Source organism: Sus scrofa, chromosome 8 (genome assembly GCF_054392235.1).
Source record: "Sus scrofa isolate SSC_HxYL_T2T_F1_AM1 chromosome 8, Sscrofa_HxYL_maternal_Yorkshire_Landrace_v2.0, whole genome shotgun sequence".
NCBI classification, from domain to species: Eukaryota; Metazoa; Chordata; class Mammalia; order Artiodactyla; family Suidae; genus Sus; species Sus scrofa.
In genome coordinates, this window is record NC_139390.1 from 109761435 (window position 1) to 109784993 (window position 23559).

Consider the following 23559-nt stretch of genomic DNA (forward strand, 5'->3'; position numbering starts at 1 on the left):
ATCAGCATATAAGCTCCTTTAGTCATTTATGGTATCTGCCATGAAAAATTCTAGTTGCTTTTAATACTGTAAAGACAGTGCTTTGTCATTAATTTAACTACTAACATTCCAAAGTGCAAGGCTGACATGCAGAAAAGTAAACTCTCCCAAAAGAATATTTTGAGTTGATTTTTGTTCTTCAGAATTAGTAGAACTATTTCTCCAATACAATGTCATGTCTAGCTAAGTCCTTCATTGCACCACCTCATACTGGTTTACTGTTTGCTCAGTAAACATCTGAGCAAACAGTAAACCACTTGCTCTTTTCTCAGGGAATACTATATATTTGAGGAAACCATCTATTTTGTGTATTTTTGTATATATAACACACTCTGGAATGACATTTAGCTATCGAAGTGGATGAATATTATAGTTAAGTCTGGCAAAACAGAGAGAAGAGTTAAAAAAAATGTGCAAGTATGTCAAAGTGTTGTTAGCAGAAACTAATGATTATACAGTCGACTCTTGAACAACACAGGTTTGTACCATGCAGGTCCACTTGCAGCAGATTTTTTCCAGGAAATGCATGCTACAGTGCTGCTCCCAGGGGTTGGTTGAATGCACAGATGTGGAAGGCCTACTGTGAAGTTACACAGTTTCTTGAATGTAGGGGGAAATGGCTTGGCAGTGAGGGTAAGCGTAAGCCTAACCTCCAGGCCATGGTTTTGTTCTGGGGTCAACTATATTGGGAGGAACTAAATTTAATACATTTTGTAGTAATTATAAAACTTACCAAGTTACGATTTTAATGTGAAAGTTAACCTGCAAAATAAATGGCAGTTATTAACCCTAAAAACATTAGCATTAGTTAATGCAATTTGCAATAGAATAGAATTAAAATAGAACTTTGGGAGTTCCCGTCGTGGCGCAGTGGTTGACGAATCCGACTAGGAACCATGGGGTTGCGGGTTCGATCCCTGCCCTTGCTCAGTGGATTGATGATCTGGCATTGCCGTGAGCTGTGGTGTAGGTCGTAGATGCGGCTTGGATCCCGCGTTGCTGTGGCTCTGGCATAAGCTGGCAGCTGCAGCTCTGATTTGACTCCTAGCCTGGGAACCTCCATATGCTGCGGGAGCAGCCCAAGAAATGGCAAAAAGACTAAATAAATAAATAAATTAAATAAAGTAAAATAGAACTTTGATTTTTGTTCAGATCATGACAGAGTCCAAACAAGTTGTATCATATTGTTATAACAAAGATAGAAATGGTTATTTCCTAATTTTGCATATTGTTTTCTCAGAATGTCTAGAAGCATATAATATTTTCTTTTAGTCACTTAATACCAAAGGAGAGAGGAAATGGTACTAGTGAAAGTAAAATTACTTTCATCATGCTTTGTAAATTGAATTTTGTCTCTTTATTTGTGTGTAAATATATTCCAAGATAACTTTGCAGAGTTTAAAATTCACATGGTATTCAGTACAGTAGCTCCAGCCATATGCTGTGGATTTGACCTGTAAGATAGTTGAATTGTTAAGATGTCTGAGGTTATATCCCACATGTCCAGTTATTTTGATCCTTAGGGAAAGGTAATGGAATAGGCACTGAACTGGGAGTGAGGACAGTGAATGTCACTAAGCTTCCATGTAACATTGGGACTGTGGTCTCTCATTTATTAAATATGACTTTGAACTGATCAGTGGGTTTTTTTTTTTTTTTTTAAATCTCTAAATTCCATGAAACTTTTTTTTTTCAGCTTCCAAATGGTAATTTTATCAGATTGTTTAAAAATATGGAACACTTCAAAAATTTGCAAATAATTCTTGTTTAAGGGCCATGCTAATCTTCCCTGTATTATTTCAAATGTATATGTGCTGCTGAAGCAAGCACTGAAACTACTTTTAAAAAATAAGTTTTGCATAGAACTCCAATCCAGAAGCTGCTTCTTTTACTTCTCTCTTAAGGCTTCTGAAGCAGAACCTAGGCTGAGACAGAATGATTAAATCTGGTTGAACAGACATTTTCTAAATATCTTCATCCTTTTTAAATTCTCTGATTTCTTTCCCTGATCTTAAGCAGCAGAAATTTAAGTTATTTTTACCAAATAGAATATTTCAGCAAAGTTGGTTGTGGGGCATATTTCTGAAAAATGCCCTCTTTTTCATTTATTTTCTTCATCATATAAGAACTTTTTCCCCAGGGAATATTTTGATGGTGGAGACGAGTTGTCTCTGCAGAAATTTTTTTTGCCTTTTTGCCTTTTCTAGGGCCACCCCTGCGGTATATGGAGGTTCCCAGGCTAGGGGTCTGATCGGAGCTATAGCTGCCGGCCTACGCCAGAGCCACAGCTACACGGGATCTGAGCCACGTCTGTGACCTACACCACAGCTCACAGCAATGCCGGATCCTTAACCTACTGAGCAAGGCCAGGGATCTAACCTGCAACCTCATCGTTCCTAGTCAGATTCGTAAACCACTGAGCCACTACAGAAACTCCCAGAATGTTGTTAATACCTTATTAGCTCAGGGCAGTACTTCCTCCATTATAGCACAGCTTCTCTGATGTAGCCTTTCTGAATGCACAGACAGCTTTAATATTTTAATATTATTATTATTATCATTATTTTATTTTTTAGGCTGCACCTGTGGTATATGGAAGTTCCTGGGCCAAGGATAGAATCTGAGCTGCAGCTGTGCCCCACAACTGTGGCAGTGTTGGTTCCTTTAACTCATTGCACCAGGCTGGGAATTGAACCTGTGTCTCCACAGTCACCTGAGCTGTTGCAGTCGGATTCTTAACCCACTGCACCACAGCAAGAACTCCTAGGAAGCTTTTATTGACTCAGTTTTTGGACTCTTTTCTTGTAGTTGGATATGTCTAATGTCTAATAGAGTTTGGTTGTAGTATTTCATCTTGCCAGTAGATGGTGCTTCATGAATATGCTGAATTTACCTTGTAGTTTAGAATAGTATCTTACATTACTGTGTGCTATTCTATATTACATATGATATATTATAATCCTTGAAAATTATTTAATTTGGGACTTCAAATTGTAAGTTATTATCCTTCATATCAATTTAGTAAATAAGCTAGATATTTTACAAAATGTGCTTTACTTACATTAGGTATCATTGTCATTTTTACTTTAAATCTGATTTTTTCATTGAACTTTTTTAGGAGTTTAGAAAATAGCTTTGACTTGAATTTTCCACTATAAATATATTGCAAAATTCCTTTTCTGTATGATAAATATTCTGTTTTATAATTTTGGGAATATCAGTTCAATACCTCCTTTAAAAATGTTTCATGTTTCAGTAGATGTGAGATTTAAGTGAACAAATATGAGTACTACTCTGCAGTATTTTATTTATCAGCTGCCATTTTTATATGGATAAATAATTTAAAATTTTTTACATACTAATATAAACTTAACATTAAAATAAAAACTAAGTATGTTTTCATTTATGTATATCTCAAAAAGCATATCATCTTTTTTAGGTATCTTGTTATTATAAAAGATATATATATTACAGAAAAAGTTAAAGAATATAAATCTGTTCTCACTGTCTTTAAACATTACATCTCATATCATTGCTGTGTGAGTCTTCGATGATTGAAGATGTTGCTTTTAAAATTTCTTAGTCTCGAAGTCCTCCTCTACTATGTGGTACCTCTGAGAACTTGTGTAGATCTTAGACTGTTTTCTGAGGGACAGTAGAACTCTCTGGACCCCAGATGTCCCCTGATTAAGATTAGATGCCACTGCACGTAAGCAAGGGTATAAGTCAGATTCTAGTGGAGTGGCATTTTTCAACTCTCTCTTGTTTCTCTACCTTTTCTGTGCTTTTACTGACTCACCAAGATCAGACTTGACAGAAGCCGAAGGTGGCATGGCAGCCTCGGACCTGCCTGCCATGTGGTTGGGTATAGAATTAAGGCACAGACTGCAGACCATGAATCTGCCAGCCTTGCCCCATCTTTTGCTTTCCTGCTTGGTGCCCTCTTTTCACCCTCCATGCCTTCAGTTCTTCTATGGTCACCTACATCAGGGGAGCCAACTACCAGTCCCCCCACTCTTTATTTGTTGCTTTACCAGTTCCCGGTCTTCTGCCTTGACTTTCACTCTATAATGGCCCTGGTTCTGCTGTCATAACCACAGTATCTTGGCTTCCTGCAGAAGGGCCTTTGCTTATTTGAGGTTTAGTTTTGTGAGCTCAAATTTTAGTGAGATTGAAACAAAAACATGACTTTGCCAAAACCATTTTCGAATCTTCAGCAAAACAGTGTGATTCTCTTATTCATTGGGCTGATCACCATCTCTAATATAAGGCTTCTTGCAATACATTCTTTTTAGAACTTTGTTTCTGATAATACACTGAGCTTTTACTTTTCATACCACCTATCCACTTTGGTCTGGGGTGGGGGGGAAGAATTAAACTTAATATTCATTTATTATGTTTATTTAGCCAATTGTCTGCTGAAGTTACCCTCTTCTCTCTTATTTTTTAGTAAAACTTTTAAAACTAATAAAACTTGCAGTTGTTTTTTTATTGTGATCCTCCTCTGGTGTGAGAGTTTTGCTGTGAGCTAAATGTTTTGCAGAATCATTTGTCTTTTCTTTCATGGTAATTGATGTTTTGTACTTTACTACATATATTTAAGTTTAAAGTAGGCTGACTACTATAAAGGATCATTTTTACTGGCAACTTACATATTCCCAAGTCCAAATTTCTGCATAACAGAGACTTAATATGTACTAGGTTTAATTTTTTTACAGAGAGTATAAATTTATTATGTACTTATAGGTCAGCTCTATTACATCGTTAGATAGTGTGCAACCTTAAATATTTTATTTTTTTATTTTTTAATTTTTCTTTGTCTTTTTGCCTTTTTTAGGGCTGCTCTCTTGGCATATGGAGGTTCCCAGGCTAGGGGTCAAATCGGAGCTGTAGCCAGTGGCCTACACCAGAGCCACAGCAATGCGGGATCCGAGCCGCGTCTGCAACCTATACCACAGCTCACGGCAACGCCGGATCCTTAACCCACTGAGCAAGGGCAGGGATCGAACCTGCAACCTCATGGTTCCTAGTCGGATTCGTTAACCACTGCGCCATGATGGGAACTCCAAATATTTTTTAATGATATGTTTCTACTAGGTAACTTATGTACATTGCATTTTCAATTTATGTAGGATAGTATGGACATATTAGGGCTGAATTGTAATATATAGTTCAAAATTATAATATATATTTTGGTTATTGAACTAGCAACTGCCCACACATTTATACCTTTACTAGAGCTCTGTACAGTTTTTTTGTTTTGACAATTGACTTAACTGTCAATTTAACCTCTTACAGATTCATGAGATATTTGATTGTCAAGAATGTATGAAGAAATTCATTTCAGCTAATCAGCTAAAACGTCATATGATCACCCATTCAGGTAAAATACATATTTTTTTCATTTTTATTGAAATTACTTCAAAAGATTCACTTCGTTGTTTTTAGGAACACCGAGAGTAGTAATCAGGAGACCTGGTTATTAGTTCTAGCTTGGCCATTGATTGGCCAAGTTACTTCTCCAAAGTTCAGTTTATTTCTAAAGCAAAGGTGATTAGACTAAATGAAATCAGAGATCTTCAAACTCACCATTTAGTATGTTACCTACTCCCCCTTGAGCCTCAGTTTCTGTATTTTTCTTCTGTGAAAAGATAGCCTACCTTGGATTGCTGTGAAGATTAAATGAGGTCATTTATGTACTGTGCTAGCAGAGTGTCTGACATTTAGGAGAGATTCAATAATTATAGCTTCAGCATTGCTAAATACTTTCACACTCTAAGGTACTAATAAATCTTAGAAATTTATAAATACATTTTGAAAATAAAAACTTTAAAGCCATTGTTTTATTTGAGCAAGTTTGAGTAATAGGTTTGTTATACAGACTTAAAATACAGCTCTGAAAATAACTTGTGCTCTAGGAAGTCTCCATCTAGAGTTTAGAATGTCTATAATTAGAGGCCATTGATGTCAGAATGTTTTTGAATAGCCATTTTGGAGACAGATATTGATATTTTGGCCAATGAAAATACAAGAGCAAAAACTGGGGGCCTTCACATATGCTCAGTTTGAATAATCTAGTTGTCAACATTACATGAATATTGTATAAATGTGGATTTTACACAACAATCCAATAATGTAGTTTCTTCTGAGAATCGGAAGCTCAGCGTATGTGGAGCCCGTTCCCCAGGCAGGAGGCAGGTCTGCCCTTTACCTCCACTCCCCCTTGGCATTCAGTGTGTGACCTTGACACACCAATCAGCAGATTCTTCATCTAGATGTAGGATTTCTTTCCTGAATTTAAACTTTATATCTAAACTACTTTGTTTAGTTGGCAAAATAGGTCAATAAAAGAACAAGCCCATGTTTCTTTTTGTGAGTAGACTCAGAGATGTAACAGATGGATTGGGTAGTAGATTTTTTTCAATTGTTTGGATCATGTTTTAGTTGGCTTACCCATAAGAAGAAATACAAGGTAAGGATGTTTCTCTTTTTATCCTTTACCTTTATATAGATTTGAGATTGTCTCCACTCATTTTTCACAGAAAAACGACCCTATAATTGTGAGATTTGTAATAAATCTTTCAAGAGGCTTGATCAAGTGGGTGCCCACAAAGTAATACACAGTGAAGATAAACCTTACAAATGCAAGCTTTGTGGAAAGGGATTTGCCCACAGAAATGTTTACAAGAATCACAAGAAGGTAAAAACTTACTTATATTGTTATATATACATACATATTTTTTGCTGAATTATACACACACACACACACACACACATATATATAATTACCAATTATTTATCTCTGAAGAGGTTTTTGTGTATCTAGGGCATGGTGTATGTATGAAATAATTAGAGAAGATCTTGCTTCTGCTTTCCAACCACTCACTTTGGCCATAACCCCTCTACTAAAGCTCTTCTCACAAGTAAAATGTTACCCAGTGTTAGAATAATTGCAGAGACTTCTCCTCCTTCTTTCCATAAAGTTTGACACTCTTTTTGGAAATTCTTTTAATATCTGGTGCATTTTAGTGACTCTGCTGGGTCTTCTGCCAGTTTCTCTGAACACTTTGTTGGTCTTCCCTCCCCCAGGGGGTATCCCGGATGCTTTGACTGTAAGGCCTCTGCTGTGTGCTGTATGTCGACTGCATTCGTGACTTCTGCTACAAACTCTGTATTGATGAATTCCAAATGATTTATTTTGTTAATCCCAAGCTTCTGTCCCACATTTGTTACTGCTTACTTGATCCATAACTTCACTTTAGGAAGTTTCTGTTAATTTCTGTTAATTAGACAAACACATCTAATTATCCCTGTCTCTATCTTTAATCTTAGTCTCCTTTTATAATCAGAAGGTTGTTCCTAAAGATTCCACCCTTTACATTGTCTCATCACCTTCATAGTCATCCATTACTTTACCATTCCAACATCCTGATCACGGCTCATCTTTATCACTTTAAGACCCATCTCATTCAACTTCTTGTTACTTATCATTTCCCACTTATCCAGCTGACTAGCTGAATCATCCCAAAGCACAACTCTGTCACTCTTGTACTCTATTTTTTACTTTGTACTTTCACTTTGTACCCTAATACTTTAAGTAGATTTCCAGTGCCTATGTAAGTTACAGCGTTTGCACTTTCTCCTGCTACTCGGAGTTCTCTACACTGAGACCTCAGCTTCCTTTCCAGCTTTTTATATTTTTCTATAAGAGCCATGTTGAAAACAACGTAGCCAGACCTCTCTAACTTCTCCCACGTTTCTAATAGAATTCTCTTTAATTTGTAATCTCTTTGTTTCCTCTATTGATTTTTGTTTGATTTGCTACACTTAAGTTCTTGTTTCAGAATGTGTTAGTTTTATCTTATCTGCTTTGTATAGATAATAAGTAATATTTGAATTGAATTCAGAAAACTTGTGTAAATATATTCATCATCCTACAAATATATGTTTAAGTGTGTGATGTGATAAATATTTGCTTATTGATTTTGGTTGATGTATTTTAGGATGCTGTTCAGTAACATATATACAATGTCTTTCCAAATAACTTGTTACTTTTTTATTGCAGTATTCCATTGGATTTATAGCTCTTTCTGTATTTATTGGGACTTTTCAAACATCATTTTATTTCTTTTGAAATCACTTAAGTTATGATATCAATTTCAGCTTTAGTCTAAAGAGAGAAAAAAAAAGGCAGATTTATGAAAGTATAAACAGGATTGATTGATAATGTACCAAACCATCTCTGTCTCATTTCCTGCTGACCGCCTCTGTATTTAACTCAAGCATTATATGTTCAGAGGCAGGACCACATTCATTACTGCTGCTTTGGAATTAGATGCCTATAAAAAATTATCTGGCTAGTTTCCTGCTCAGTCTCTGGAACCCCTTTCTTTGATGAAACTGATCTACCCACATTTACGAGTTTTTCACAGTTTGGCTTATGTTATATGCCATCTGGGAATTTGGCATAGGATCTTTGCAACATCTCTCATGCTTTTAGCCGTAAATCATGTGTAAGTAATAATGATGTCTTAGGAAGGATAGAAAGAATGATGCTTGTAATTTCCAAAGTGGAAAGCACATTCAGTCCTTCTGCTGGAGACAGTTGTACTTCTCACTGTGTTACGATCCTAGTGTGTATTTGGTATGGTTACATGAAAATGTCTAAAATACTCTCTTAAGAGTTATGGTGAAAAAACACATCAACTTTTTCTACTGGCATCATGTGTTAATGGCCAGTTATAAAATGAAAAAGTAGGATATGCAAGGAAAGCAGGAAAAAAATAACTAAGAGTCACACTAATCTTCATCACTTAGCATGACCAGAGGCTGTTATTTTCAACCAGTTATACTTGAGAATTTTTATATAAGTTGTGCATTTTTATTGGACTTATTTTTGGGTCAATTCCTTTAACATTTAGATTTGCTTGAAAAAAGAATATTTCATTGTGATTATGATAATAGGGAATGACATTTTGAAGAGTGATTTCTGATTCTAAAGCTTAATTACTTGTTTCATCATCTAACCAGTTAGGCGAGTTCAGTAGGTCCAAGTTAGTTTTTCTTTTCCTTAATCCTTTCTGACAATCATTTAACCTGATTCATAGTTGTATCTTTTTTTTGGGGGGGGGAATCTGGCTAAAATAAAGATTATTTATCTGGATCAAACTGTATACATTGATTCTTTAAATCACAATCGGACAAGCATTTCAGAACCACAGGAAACAGAAACTAGTTAATTAGTCTTCATTCTGTTCCCTATCAAATTTAATACAAACAAAATGAGATAAGTATACAGTGGTCTCTTCTTCCTGATGTCTAAATGGACTGAGCCATCTTGGATCCTAGAGTGGCAGTACTTGCTTGATGATAGAAATGAGTACAGAGAAGTCTTGTCCTGATGAAGTCATAATCAAGCTCCTGGGGGACAGAGCTGTGCCTATTCAAAAAAAAAAAAAAAAAACTTTTTAACTGACCCTTTATGTAACCTTCTAGAGATGAACATCAGAGGCCTATGAGGAACTCTGGTCACAACCTCTCCTAAAATAATTCCATTGGGCTTCCAATACTAACATTTCGTCCACTGATTTCCAGAGTTTAGGTCATGACTATTGTGAATATTGAAATAATTTACTGCATTATGAATAGTTGTTAAAAGTAGAATGGAAAATAGAGAGTAAGGGTCATTTAATTAAATAATATATGTATAAGGGTCATTTAATTAAATAATATATGTGTGTATGAGTCTGTGCATATATGTGTTAGATTTTGATATAAAAAGTATTTTTTTGGTCATGATCAAACAGTTTGAGAGACATTGCAGATCAGATTTTGCACAGGTGAAATCCTATTAGACATTAAAGAAAAGGACAAAGTCTCTCCATAAAAAAATTACTGAGTAGGTTCTAAAACCATAGTATATGGCATAGATTTTACATAATAAAAAATCTTTGACAATCTCTAAGGAAGGTGCCAGGTTGTAGACTTAAAGACGATGGTTCAGTAATCCCTTGACAGCCACTTTTTCCTTCAGCTTTGCATCAGGTTTCTCTTCTTTAGATGTGCCATAGACGAAGTAGTAGGTGGCTCATTTAAGGTGATTTATTGTCCAGAATTATCTATTTTTGTGTTCTAGAAGTACATTCACAATGATGAGATGCCCACAGTAAGGGGCATGCAGGAACTGAACCTAACAGAGGGAAATGGCATACACAGATGTTTTCTCTGAAGCTCACTTAGCTCATGGTAAATTGCTCACCCTGTTTAAATTATTTTTCTTAGGTGGATGATGAGATGGCTTTATACAGTTTCTAGTGTCAGCACCTTATTTTCTGTACTGGACAATAAGCTTTGAAGATAGAGGTTGTACTTTAACTCATAGCACCTGTTGACCACATTGTGCTTTGAATGTAGCGAGGGTTTTCTGAATGAATAAAAATCCATGAAAAGATTATCCCAAGTAAATAAGTTTTAGTATTCTTAAATAGTAATTGCACTATGAGAAGTGGTTTCTGTAAACCTACAATGACAATATGTATTGCAGCATTTTTGCCTCTCTCGTTCACTCTCTTTCTTGACTTTATGAGCATATTAGTGATCTAGCGATAAATTGAAAAATCATTCTTATTCCTTCTACACTGGGTGATCCTGAGACATATATCTAAGAACTCTTTAAAATTTTCATTTGTAGATACTGTGCTGTTCTATTTTTCTGAACCCCTTCCTGGCTCTGAGATAGAGAGATGACGTGTAGCTCACTTACTGCCAAATCAGTGATCCCTTTTATTCTCTGACTCTAATAGAGGAACCTCCCTCCCAGCTTGCTTCCACTTCCTCTACTCCCTCAACTCCCAAACATTAACTGAAGAGCTATCAACTAAAGACTGTACCTTGGTGTTTGTCTGAACTGCATCATCGTTTGTTGCTTTTGGGAGCTTTCTTGACCTCAGTTCCTGTGGGCACAGGGCCTTGCCTCCCAGATCTCTAGCTTTTGATTCTTGGCTTTGCCTGAAAGCTTCAGACTGGGTTTTACCTCCGGAGCTCACCTGTGGGGAATATTGCTTTTGTTCTCTACCCTGCTCTTGACCAGCTGAGCCCAACCCAGCCCAGGGTTTTGAGCTCACCTCACTCAATTTACTTGATCAAGTGTACACACCTGTAAACTTCTGAAAAACCAAAAAGGGAAATGTTGGAGGAGAGGGAGGTGACATTTCTTTATTTTTTAATTTAATTATTTCACTTATTTCCTTTGTAGGATATCTATCTCATGAAAATAAATCCCTAAAATCATACACGAGTACATGGGTAATCAGGTATGCAGCTTAGGGTAGAATCCCTAGCACCACCCACCTTCCCTTCTCCTGCACACCAAAATTTCAGTCCCCTCTCCACTGGATAGCCCCTGGGCTTTCCCAAGTGTATTAAAAACTGTACACCTTGTTGAACATATTATTTGTTAATTATTGTTACATCTACTACAATATTCAAAGGCCAGTGATCCTGATAACTGGACAATATTTTCTAGACTGAGTAAAATTAAGTTTTTTTCCTCAGCATAATTCCTTTCACATACTGTAAGTCATGGTAACAGGTTGGAGTAAAGAAGATTAGAAATGAGAAGGCCAGAGTTGGAGGTGGTTAGGTGGCAGAGCTGGGAAGATGAGGGTAGAAACTGGGGAGGGTGACCATTGGAATGGGAAAGAAAGAATGTGAGGAGAGATTCCAGAGTGCTAGGTCCCGTGGGAAGTTTTTAGGTGCTGTAAGTACAAGTTAACCACCTCCTTCATCACCCTAGTAAAATCGGCAGGAACTTCCACATTCCACATTGATGGTTTTGTGTAAGAAGTTCTTTAGGGTGAAGCTTGGAGAAAAGCACAAGGTTTCAGCTGCCCATCTGGGAGAAAAGTGTGTGTGTGTGTGTGTGTGTGTGTGTATTTTTTGCTTTTTAGGGCTACACCCTTGGCATATGGAAGTTCCTAGGCTAGGGGTCCAATGGGAGCTGCAGCTGCTGGCTTACACCACAATCACAGCATTGTGGGATCCAAGCCTCTCCTGCGACCTACACCACAGCTCACAGTGAAGCCAGGGATTGAACCCACATCCTCACAGATACTAGTTGGATTGTTTCCACTGTGCCACAACGGAAATTCCTGAGAAAAGTATACTTAAATGTAAATAGCTTTAGGATATAGATGCCATTCAAGACATTCTTTGCCTTAACACTGTAACTTGGAGGGCTTTTCAGGTAGGTTCATATAAAGCTACTTATTTTTTATAACCATCACTATTTTGATACTTCAGTGAACATCCTTTTACATTAAAACTTTATAACTTTGCCAAGAATATTTATGCAAATGGATCTTAGGTGTGAAATTTATTTTTCTTATTTTTAAAATTTTTTTTTGTCTTTTCTAGGGCCGCACCCATGGCATATTGAGGTTCCCAGGCTAGGGGTCTAATCAGAGCAGTAGCCACCGGCCTACACCACAGCAACGCCAGATCCTTGCCACATCTGCCACCTGCACCACAGCTCATGGCAGTGCCGGATCCTTAACCCACTGAGCTTGGCCAGGGATCCAACCTGCAACCTCATGGTTCCTAGTCGGATTCGTCAACCACTGAGCCACAACAGGAACTCCAGGTGTGGAATTTATCGGTCAAATATAAAGTTTACTTTTAAGTTTTGATTATTCCTGTCCAACTGCTTTCTGAAAAGCTCCATTTTCACTTTGTAGTGATGGAAGTGCTCCTTTATCTGATTTTATCAGCCTTTATTTTTTTCAGTCTGAGAATTGAAAAGTGATACTTCATTGCATTTTGCCAATGGTGAGTGAAATTCTGTTCTTTTAATGTTTATTGTCCATTTCCATTTCTTCTGAGAAATACTAGTAGGTACTCTTTGTCCTTTTTTCTACTGGCCTATTCGGCTGTTTTCTCATGATTTCTAGGAGTTCTATAGATAATATGAATATTAATCCTTTGCTGTATTTGCTTCTAGCATTTGTTCCCATCTATCAATCAATTTGCATCTTTTTTTTTTTTTTTTTTTTTTTTTTTTTGGCTGCCCCTCCGGCATGTGGAAGTTCCAGGGCTAGGAATGAAACCCATGCCACAGCAGCAACCTGAGCTGCTGCAGTGGCAACGCTGGATCCTTAATCCACTGTACCACAAGGGAACTTGTGCATCTTTTGGATAAAGAATTTTTTACATTTTATGTTTTACAGTGTGACATGGATTCTGAGTACTTACAACTTCTGAGTTTTATGTCTTATTTAGAAAATTTTCTTATTCCAAGATGATGCAAATATTCAGAGCTTTTAAAAGTTGTATTTCGTTTCTTTCTTAGTGTTTTAATCCATCAAATTTTTTTTGTTTGTTTTGGTTTTTTTTGGCCATTTCTAGGGCCTCACTCATGGCATGTGGAGGTTCCCAGGCTAGGGGTCTAATCAGAGCTGTAGCTGCTGGCCTATGCCAGAGCCACAGCAACTCGGGATCTGAGCCATGTCTCCGACCTACACCGTAGCTCACAGCAATGCCAGATCCTTGACCCACTGAGCAAGGGCAGGGATCGAACCCGCAACCTCATGGTTCCTAGTCAGATTCGTTAACCACTGAGCCACAATGGGAACTCCAAATCCATCAATTTATTTTTAGATATTGGAGTGAAATACTGACTCATGACCACTGCTATCATATATTGTTGAATCTCTCACACAAATCTATTTTTATACTCTATTCTATTCCATTTAATCTCTGTTCCCTTGTAGTATCATACTACTTTATAATTATAGTTCATAATGTGTTTTAATATTTGTTGGGCAAGGACTCCTTTGTAGTTTTTCTTTTTCAAAATACTTTTACATGGTGTTTGAGAAGATTAATAATGATATTAGGCAGATGTCTTATCACTGCTTCCTTTTTGTCTTCTTGGAAATCAATGTCATGTATTAAAAAATAGCTTCTCTTCACAAAACTTCTTCAAGTACACCCTTGGTCTTGAGGATGATTGTCCAGAAATGTTTTGTTCTTTCCCCTTTGGGGTAGAAAAAGCAGAAATAAAAACAACCCATTTTCCTTTATTATCATTAAATTAATTCTTCATTACCAGTGTATTTCTTTTTTCTCATGTATTATTACATGTTATTTAGTACAACATAGATATCCTTCCCTATCCCTTTCTTTTTTATTCTAGTGAAATTCTACCAAGTGTGGTTGATTCGTTTCTCAGCCCAAAAGACCTATTACTAGAAGCTTATTAAGTGAAAGAGGATTGAAAAAAAAAAATACTCAGATAGTTTAACCATAGCCGATGACTTGGTGATGGTTTGTTACACCTAGAGAAGACAAAAATCTTTGCAAAGTAAACTGTGACTCAGAGCATAGCTAACGGGAGATTTAGCATAAGGATAAGAAGTATACTTATGTGAACCCTCATTACAGAGGACAGTGAATTTTAAATGATATCGAAAGTCTTAGTAAATAGATGGCGTAAATTTGTAAGCTAAGTTAAAATAAATGGAAAATTACTATATTTTTGAAAAAGAGACACTCTTCTCTCTTCTACAACAATTTGTATTATACTGAAAAATACCACAAACCTGAACCAAGTGAAAACCAGGAATGTTCAAATCAGAACTATATGTTATAATTAAAATATGCTTAAGTGCAGTATTTTCTCTAAAAAATGGGCTTTAAACCTAATATTCCATAGTGAGTATTTTATACTTAAAATTAGAAACTGATTTTTTAAAAATGATTCTTAACTCTGATCTTTAGACTTTGTTTTCATCTGTATTATGTTGAAAGTAAATTAGTTTTTATGAGGGTTTTAATTGGGAATATGTCCTCTGGCGATGTTGACACTTAAAATACTTGGGTGGTGGTTTAAACACACACACGTATCCCACACACATTTTATTTTCTGTCTTTTCCAAATATCTGGAATCCTATTCTCATCCTAATTTGTATTATCTCTTAATTTCTAGGAATTCATATTATAAGAGAACTGTTGTTAAAGGATTGCTATTAATTTTTAGAGTAATTTTTTGATGGGAGTGGAATTGGTCCATTGCTCTCTCATTTCTCTCTGGAAGGTACATAATGTTCAATGCAAGATTACCAGTTTATTTAGCCATCTTGCCTTGCAACAAATTTTCCCACCAGAGAAACTAGTATAGCTGCTGTGATTTGTTATGTATGAGTTATAAAAATTAGGATGCCTACCTTTATGCAGAAAATTCTAGTTTACAATTACAGTGATGCATCTGAAAACTGTATCTTCGTGTGTGAAACAACACGTGACTGTTATCTGGACCGTTATGAAGGGGGACAATTGCTGTTTCCAGATAATCAAAGAGCTTCGTTTGGAAGAGAGAATAAACTTGTTTTGTATGGCTCTAGACTAGCTGTAGTAAATAGTGGCCATGCAGAGGCGGAACTCTTAAGTTAATGGTCACATCAGCTAGCCCAAAGATAATGTGGTCAAAGCAGTGTTTGCTAGGGGCGTCCTTGATTAGAAATATGAGATACTGTCTCAGCAGTGTTGTAGAAGGGAAAGCTCCCTGAGTGGGAATCTAAATTGCTGCCTTCCAGGGGCGACTTTATCTGAAAGCCTATGACTGTTTCTTCTTTAGCAAATTCCCTTTCCCCTATTCAGGGTATATAGTTGGCCCTTTGTGTTTGCAGGTTTCATGTCCATGGATTCTACCATGAATGGAAATTTTTTGGAAAAAAAATTCCCGGAAGTTTCAAACAGCACAACTTGAATTTGCTGTGTGCTGGCAACTCTTTATCTTATGTTAGGTATTATAAGTAATCTAGAGATTAATTAAAGTATACAGGAGGATATGCATAGATTGTATGCAAATGCTCTGCCATTTTCCGTAACAGACTTGAAATCCTCAGGTTTGGGTATCCTCTGAGGTCCTGGCACCCATCCCCCATGAATTCGGATGCAGAATATTCTTATAGCTGTGGGGACTTCACCAGTTGGCTTCTCAGGATTATGGCTTTGTGCCAATGAGTTGTGGCTTTCAAAGAATGGAAAGGTTGAGGCTGGCCACCCAAGACTCTAGTTCTATAGGAACAAAACCTAAATTTTATAATCTTAACTCCTCTGTGTGGAATGAGCTATGTTTTTCTATACTAGCTTAAAGAAACAGTGTTCTTCCCTATTTCTCCAGTTTCTTTTCATTGTGTGTGTGTGTGTGTATTCGTGTGAAGAGGAGGCCTTTTAAGGAAGCCAGTTATAAGTCTGACAGTAGAAATTTAATCCACAGACCTTGTAAACAGTCAGATGACACATTTTTATGCAGTCTTAGGTTTATTAAGTGACCCAGTGGGACAGTAATATACTTAATGATATGCAGGCTTTAATAATGAAAAAATTTTAGAGAATAATTGTAGCAGGTATATCTCGAATATTTTTTCAAAATTTATTTTATTTCTACTTACTTCTCCCAAATTTGTCATAGTTTTCTTGCTTTCAAATGACTGAAAGAGGAAATACCATTTTCAGTAATACTGTTAAGTATGTAGCAGTATATATTACTGACAGTCGCAGTTGTCATTTTTAATTGTGACTGGCCCTGATGAAAATGCCGATCTGCTCTCATGAAATTAAAATTTGGTTTGGTGGCTAGAAATATGATTATTTGACAACTATTATATAAAAAATAGGTTATAAACCTTCTGAAGCATTTTTGGAGATTTTATTAGATGTTATAAATAGTGCAATGTATTTTTAAATGCATTTTCTACATCTGCAGCAATAATCAGACATGGTGCATAAAAAGAGTGTATTTCACAGTATTAGTTCATGGACTGGTTCATTTATTACATCAGCAGATAGTGGTGTCATCAGTGACTTGGATTTAGAAGGAGGATATTCTGTAGCTCAAGGATAATGTGATTAGCAAGTCAGTGGAAGTTTGGCAACCTGTAGAGATGAAAAATTGAAGAATAACATACCTTTTAAGAAACTTAATTTTACTTGGTACTTGGAGGCAGAAGTTCTCTGTCCACAACTTGCAGTATTTCACTGCTGCCTTACTTAAATGAGATTGAATGCTGAGACTGTCTTAAGTCATGCCATTACAACTCATTGGTGGTATTGCAGTCTTTTTGACAAAGTATTTATTCCCTTGGCTGTGCACTACCAGCTTATTGCTTGAAATATGCTATTGACTTCAGGCCATTATCTAGCTCTTGTGACTTTGGTTTGGTTAACGTAGGTCTCAAGTTCTTTCATAATCAAGCAACTTCATATTTATTTTTTGTCCTAGATTTGGAAAAAGAGAAAAGAATGAGTTAGGGTGAAATATCGTATTTTTGGAAGATTGAAGCAACGCTCTGTGTCAATATAGACACTCTAAAAATGAAAAAGTGTCTTTCTCTTTATGGTAATATCACCTACTCATTGTAGAAAATTAAAACATCAAAGAAAGGTTAAAGAAAAAAGCAAAAACTCTGTCAAATACCACTGTTCCCTTTACTAGGAAAACCTTCCTTAGTGTTTTGGAATGTCTTCCTGGACTCCATCCTGTGTTACTATGTGTGTGGCATAAATTATATTCTATATATAATGCTTGGCATTCTGCTTTTGATACTCAAAATATGTTATGGAAGATTTTCTATATCAGAGAAAATAAATATATGATAATCATGAGAATTTTAGCTCACTAGCTTTATATCTGTCAGCGTTTAGTTTTTTTAAAAAAATTTGTCAGATGTGTTTTTATAAAAGGAATTGGTTAGTCAAAGGGTATACACAGCTATGATTTTGGTAAATAGAGCCATGCTGCCTCTCAGAAAATTTACATTCCCAGTTACCAGATGTGAGATTGCTTGTTCTTACCCATTAGTCAATGCTGAATGATACTCATTTTCTTCACTTTTGCCTATCCCATAGACAACAGATAATATTTTATTTAAAATTTGGAGTTCCCATTGTGGCACAGCAGAAACGAATCCGACTAGGAACCATGAGGTTGCAGGTCTGATCCCTGGCCTCGCTCAGTGGATTAAGGATCCAGCATTGCCGTGAGCTGTGGTGTAGGTTGCAGACGTGGCTCAGATCTGGCGTGGCTGTGGCGTAGGCCTTCGGCAACTCCAATTAAACCCCTAGCCTGTGAACCTCCATATGCCATGGGTGCGGCCCTAAAAGGACAAAAGACAAAAATAAATAAATAAATAAATAAATTTTTTCATTCTGTAATTGCATTCATGTCTTCAAATATTAATACTATTAATACTAAGTATAATCTGACATCTCCAGTTTAAACCCTGTAATCCAGACTTGAAATATTCAACTGCCTGTTGACTTCTCTTTATTAGTCACCTGAAGTTGTCCAAAGTTGAACCCCTTATCTTTTACCCAAACTTGTCTCCTGCTTGCTCTTTCATAAACTTGTTAATGGTGCTCCATCCTACCATTGCTCAGGTCATGGTTTTGGAGACATGTTTGCTTCTTTCTTTCTGTCTTATGCTTCATATCCGCATCTCTCCGCAAAACGTGTTCACTTTCATAATACATCCAGAATCTCTTCACATTGTGGCTGCCACCCTGTATAGGTCTTAGTTATCTCTTGCTTGGTTTACTGCTATTGCTTCTCTGGTTTCTCTGCTTTCCCTTGCCCCTCTACATCCTGTGGTCCCTAACTGCCACCTTAGATCCTATTAAATGCCTGTTCATCTGCTCAGAAACTACTTGAGAGATTTTTTTCTCTCTCTCAACAAAATACAGTTCCTGTGATGGCCAACCAGGCTCTGTGTGATTTGCTTCTTCCCTGTACTTCTCTCATTGCTCTGACCTCATCACCCCATTTCTCTGCATCTTCTGTTCAGTTCCAATCATACTGGCCTCCATGCTTTCCCTGACTGGATCACCCAGAGAGAGGCCTGCCCCTGCTCCCTCACATCCATCAGGTCTCTCAAATGTCACCTTCTCAGCCAGGATTTCCTTGATTACCTGTACAAAACTGCTATCCCATTCCCTGAAACATTTGCTGTCCTCTTTGCCTGCTTTATTTTTATTTCTGTAACATGTGTCTCCTATTTTATTTTTTGTTCATTGCTCTTCTCTTTCTGCTACTGTAAGAGTGCCATAATAGCAGGGACTTTGCCTTTTGTTTTGTTTTGTTTTGTTTTTTGCCCCACTGCTATATCCTCAGAATGTAATATAGGCCTGGCATATAATGGCATGAATTGAATATCATGGGCTTGGCACAAAATAAATAATGAATGAAATTTTAAGAGCAATATTTGGAGGAGAGTTCTTTTGCCTTGGGGGGAGTTTTTATTTTTATTTACTTACTTTTGCTCACGCCCGCACAGCATGTCGAAGTTCCTGGGCTTGGGATCCAACCCACACTACAGCAGTAACTAGAGCCACCTCAGTGGCAGTACTGGATCCTTAACCCGCTGAGCTCCTATGTTTTCTTATTAATTCACTTTAACCCTTTATAGTAGTAGTTTTTTTGTGTGCTAGTTCGTGCTTTAAAATTTTTTTTTATTATAGTTGATTTATGATGTTTATATTAGCAATTTTGAACTTTTGGTTTATGTTGCAACTATTTTCTTTGTCACCCAATGTTTTTGCCTTACAGTTTCAAATGTAATTTTCTCTCATCTGAATAGCCATCCTTAGAAAACCTTTCCCTACTCAAAAGTTAAATAGTCACTCATATTTTCTTTGAGTATATTTAGTGTCTTACTCTTCACGTTTTAAAAAAGTCTGAGTTGAAATGAAGTTTATTTTAAATGGTGAGGTATAGGCACAATTTTTTTTTCCTTGAATGTCTGTGTAGTTGCCTCTCAACCTTTTACTAAATAATCCACTGTTCTACCAATTTGGAATGCCATATTTCCCAGTACTAAATATTCACATACTTTATGTATGTATGAAATAAACCTATTCTTTGTTCTATTTTATTGATATATTTATTCCCAACAATCATTTTTCTCTAGCTAAATAGCACATTTGAATATCTGTGGTTTATCCTGAGTTTTAAATGTTTATTTCTCCCATCCTTTATATATTTTTTAGTTGAAAACAGGCATGGTAAACCCTTTCTCAGTAACTCTGTTAATAGATAATATTTGTATTTTTGGGGGAATTCCCATCGTGGTGCAACGGAAACGAATCTAACTAGGAACCATGAGGTTGCTGGTTCCATCCCTGGCCTCACTCAGTGGAATAAGGATCTGGCATTGCCATAAGTTGTGGTGTAGGTCACAGATGTGGCTTGAATCCTGTGTTGCTGTGGCTTGGTGTAGGCCGGCAGCTGTAGCTCAGATTTAACACCTAGTCTGGGAACCTCCATATGCCATGGGTGTAGCCCTAAAAAGCAAAAAAATAAAAATTAAAAAAAATGCATTTTTAACATTACAGTGTTAGACTAAGTATGTAAATCTGTGTGCTATGAATAAAGTGATTTTTCTTTAAATTACCCTCTTTATTTTTTTGTCTTTTTAGGGCCTCATTCATGATATATGGAGGTTTCCAGGCTAGGGATCGAATTGGAACTGTAGCAGCCAGCCTACACCACAGCCACAGCAATGCAGGATCTGAGCTGCATCTGCGATCAACACTGCAGCACACAGAAAGTTGGATCCTTAACCCACTGAGGAAGACCAGGGATTGAACCTGCATCCTTATAGATAATAGATTCATTTCTACTGAGCCACGAAGGGAACTCCTATCCTCTTTGTTTTTATACCACAAGTATCATAATAACTCATCAGTTATATGACTTGCTTTATTAGAATAAGAAAACATAGTTCAATTTTTGATATCTTAGCGTTTATGAACATTGTTATCTTACCATCCATGGTAGAATAGAATTTTATTTACTGATTTGTGCTAGGTGGGTTAATACTGATATATAATGGAAAACAGGTGAGATAAGTAAGCTGTTTTTATTGTTTTGTTTTTGAGTTTTAGATCTAGCAGGTGGTTTTCTGTTGTTTCTTGTTTATACATATGTTTTTGTCGTGGTATTAATAGTTCGCTACATCAGAAAATTACTGAAACTCTGAGCTTTAATTCTATCATCTACAAAATGAGGGCAATAAATAAAACAGTATTTTATTTATCAAATTACTGAATTAAATGAAGTAATTCATTTAAAATGTTGGACACAAAATAAGTATTTAATGAATGTTACCTGGTGTTAATAGAACATGAGTAAATGTTCTAGTTTAATTTGGGGAAAAGCAGCACTTAGGACTAAAAATTATTTTAAGTTATTTAGTGAAATTGAGGGAAAAGTGTGGAAACAGGTGGCGTTATACCAGTTTCCTTTGTCTGTATTGAAATTTTTGTACCTGCATAGTTAATATCTGTCCGGTGATAAAGGAGATTTGGTCTTTAGAGAAATTACATTACGTATCATTTCTCTCTGCAAATCCTGAGAAATCTCAGTGTGTTTTCAGATTAGCATTTGAGATTATAGGAACAATTTCCATTACTGTTTATCAAATATATAATTAATGTGAGAAGTTAAAAATACAGTTGTTTTTCTTCCATGAACACAGCATATTTGTGTTTTCAATTTTCTGGGGGAGAATGTCACCAGAAGAAACAGGATATTAATTTGCCTTCCGTTCTTTCCGGGTTGGTCCGATCATGAATCCCAGCTCCAATTATTGTGAAGACTAGTTGATTCTAGATCCTCCTGATTGACCATTTCTTTCATCTGCAGACACACTCTGAAGAGAGGCCGTTCCAGTGTGAGGAATGTAAAGCTTTGTTCCGGACCCCGTTTTCTTTGCAAAGGCACCTACTTATACATAATAGTAAGTCACAATCCAGGCAAGGTGAAGACCAAAGGAATCATCTCATGCTTTATTCTTACTTATAAATAAGAATAAAGTATGTGTTAAGAATGTAGACATTGCAGAAGCAGACCTATAAGTAGCTATGTAATCTACTTTTAAACTTATAAAGGACTGAGAAATGCCTTTCACCTTCTCTGCCTTTATCCTTGCTTTATTTTCCTACAGTAAGATTTTTTTCAGTGGCTGCATATGAAAGGTTTGGAGCCAGGCATCAAATTCAAGCCACAGTTGCATCCTCTGCCACCGCTGCAGCAACCCTGGATCCTCAACCCACTGTGCCACAGCGGGAACTTCCCCACACTAAGACTAATCATTTTATGAGACATTTCATTTTATATCGTTTATATCACGTCCCCACTATTTAAGCTTGTTTATAAAAACATATTCAGTAAGTGTCTTTGAAATTTGTTCTGAAACAGATGTTTTTGTTACCTTTTAAATGTAATGATTAAGGAAACATGTCTGACTCTTTAAAACATGCAGATATCTGACAAGATTTTATTAGCTCACAGGCTTTTAAAATTGGAAAGGGTTAGAGTAAACATCTAATTTTACCTCTTCACTTGGGAGAATTGAGAAAATCAAAACTCAGAAAAGCATAGTGATATACCCAAGGTTGCACAGCACTGGGGGTATCATCTGAGCCTCTGATAGGTGCTTTTCCTGCCTACTACACTGCCTCTGATTTCTTACTTCTTTTGGCAGGGACCTTTTTATTGGTGGGGGGATTAAATTATTCACATACATACTGCTAAAGTCTGTCTAGCAGTTCTACTCAGAGCTGGTCTTAGAATACCACAATTTATAGCCGTATCACTGAAGGTTGTTGCTTTATTTCGGAGAAGAAAATGTTACTGCTAAGTGCAGTTTTAAAGTGGATTCATATTCAGTTGTTCAAATAACCAGAGATTCACTACATTACTATATCTAGAATTAAAATGGTATAACATAAGTAATATTTATATGTCTTGCTTTGAGTTGTTTAATTAGTAGACTGTCTTCTAACCTGAAGTTTCTCCTGTTGATTAAATTTTCAGTATTTATGAGGAAAGCAAAGCAATTAATCTTGGCATTTGATTTTACAGATAAGATAGTATCTTGGAAGAAATTTTCTCTGATCAAGTCAAAGTATCTCATGCAAAATAATAAAGACACTTAAGTTTTTATATTTATTAAATGATATTGACTGTGATGAAATGCATCTTTTCCTATAGAAAAGATAGTCCTGTGATCTCATGCCATTCTGTATTTACCTTTAAGCTCTGGAGAAGTTGTTATCACCACTTGCCGTTTTCCTTCTAAGGAACAGCTATGCGTCTAAGAAGTAAAATATGTAACGGCAGGAATTTCCATCCCATTTCACTGTCATTTGATTAAGCAGAATAGCTGTTATGGGATGGAAGGAGGGATTTAGGCAAGGGAACCTCATTTATACCATTAAAACTTACATGGCTAAACTTAGTTTGATGCTAAGGAAATTTTTTTTGGATAGGTGAAATCTTATTTTTAGTAAGAGCAAGTTTTTAATAGAACGAATCAAATACTTTTGATTTCAGCTTTTTGGTTCTCATCAACTTGAGACATAGGATTGGAGTGACTGAGAGTGGACTGTGCTGGTGCTTTCTGATCAGCATATCAGTCAGAGGCTTTGTGAAGCGCCATCAAGACATTTAGCTAGGAAAA

General features: G+C 36.3%; 1 protein-coding gene, 1 long non-coding RNA gene and 1 other non-coding gene across 21 annotated transcripts in view; 2 read left to right on the forward strand and 1 right to left on the reverse strand.

Annotated features, from left to right (window-relative positions):
- Positions 1 to 23559, forward strand: part of PRDM5 (PR/SET domain 5) — a 192796-nt gene that overhangs the window by 104575 nt on the left and 64662 nt on the right. For 12 of the 19 annotated variants that reach the window (XM_021101643.2, XM_084973071.1, XM_084973074.1 and 9 more), the window contains 3 exons: positions 5338 to 5422; positions 6582 to 6739; positions 21741 to 21834. In XM_021101643.2, coding sequence (XP_020957302.1) covers positions 5338 to 5422; positions 6582 to 6739; positions 21741 to 21834 — 337 coding nt within the window. Of the gene's footprint in view, positions 1 to 5337; positions 5423 to 6581; positions 6740 to 7128; positions 9203 to 21740; positions 21835 to 23559 lie in introns of those variants that run through there. The other 7 variants (XM_084973081.1, XM_084973079.1, XM_084973077.1 and 4 more) reach the window with 2 other exon arrangements.
- Positions 1766 to 1869, reverse strand: LOC146400977 (U6 spliceosomal RNA). Its single transcript, XR_014813919.1, has one exon. It is a non-coding gene; the product is annotated as a U6 spliceosomal RNA (small nuclear RNA).
- LOC146400978 (uncharacterized) lies at positions 13072 to 17339 on the forward strand. The gene is made up of 2 exons (XR_014813131.1): positions 13072 to 13120; positions 13464 to 17339. It is a non-coding gene; the product is annotated as an uncharacterized LOC146400978 (long non-coding RNA).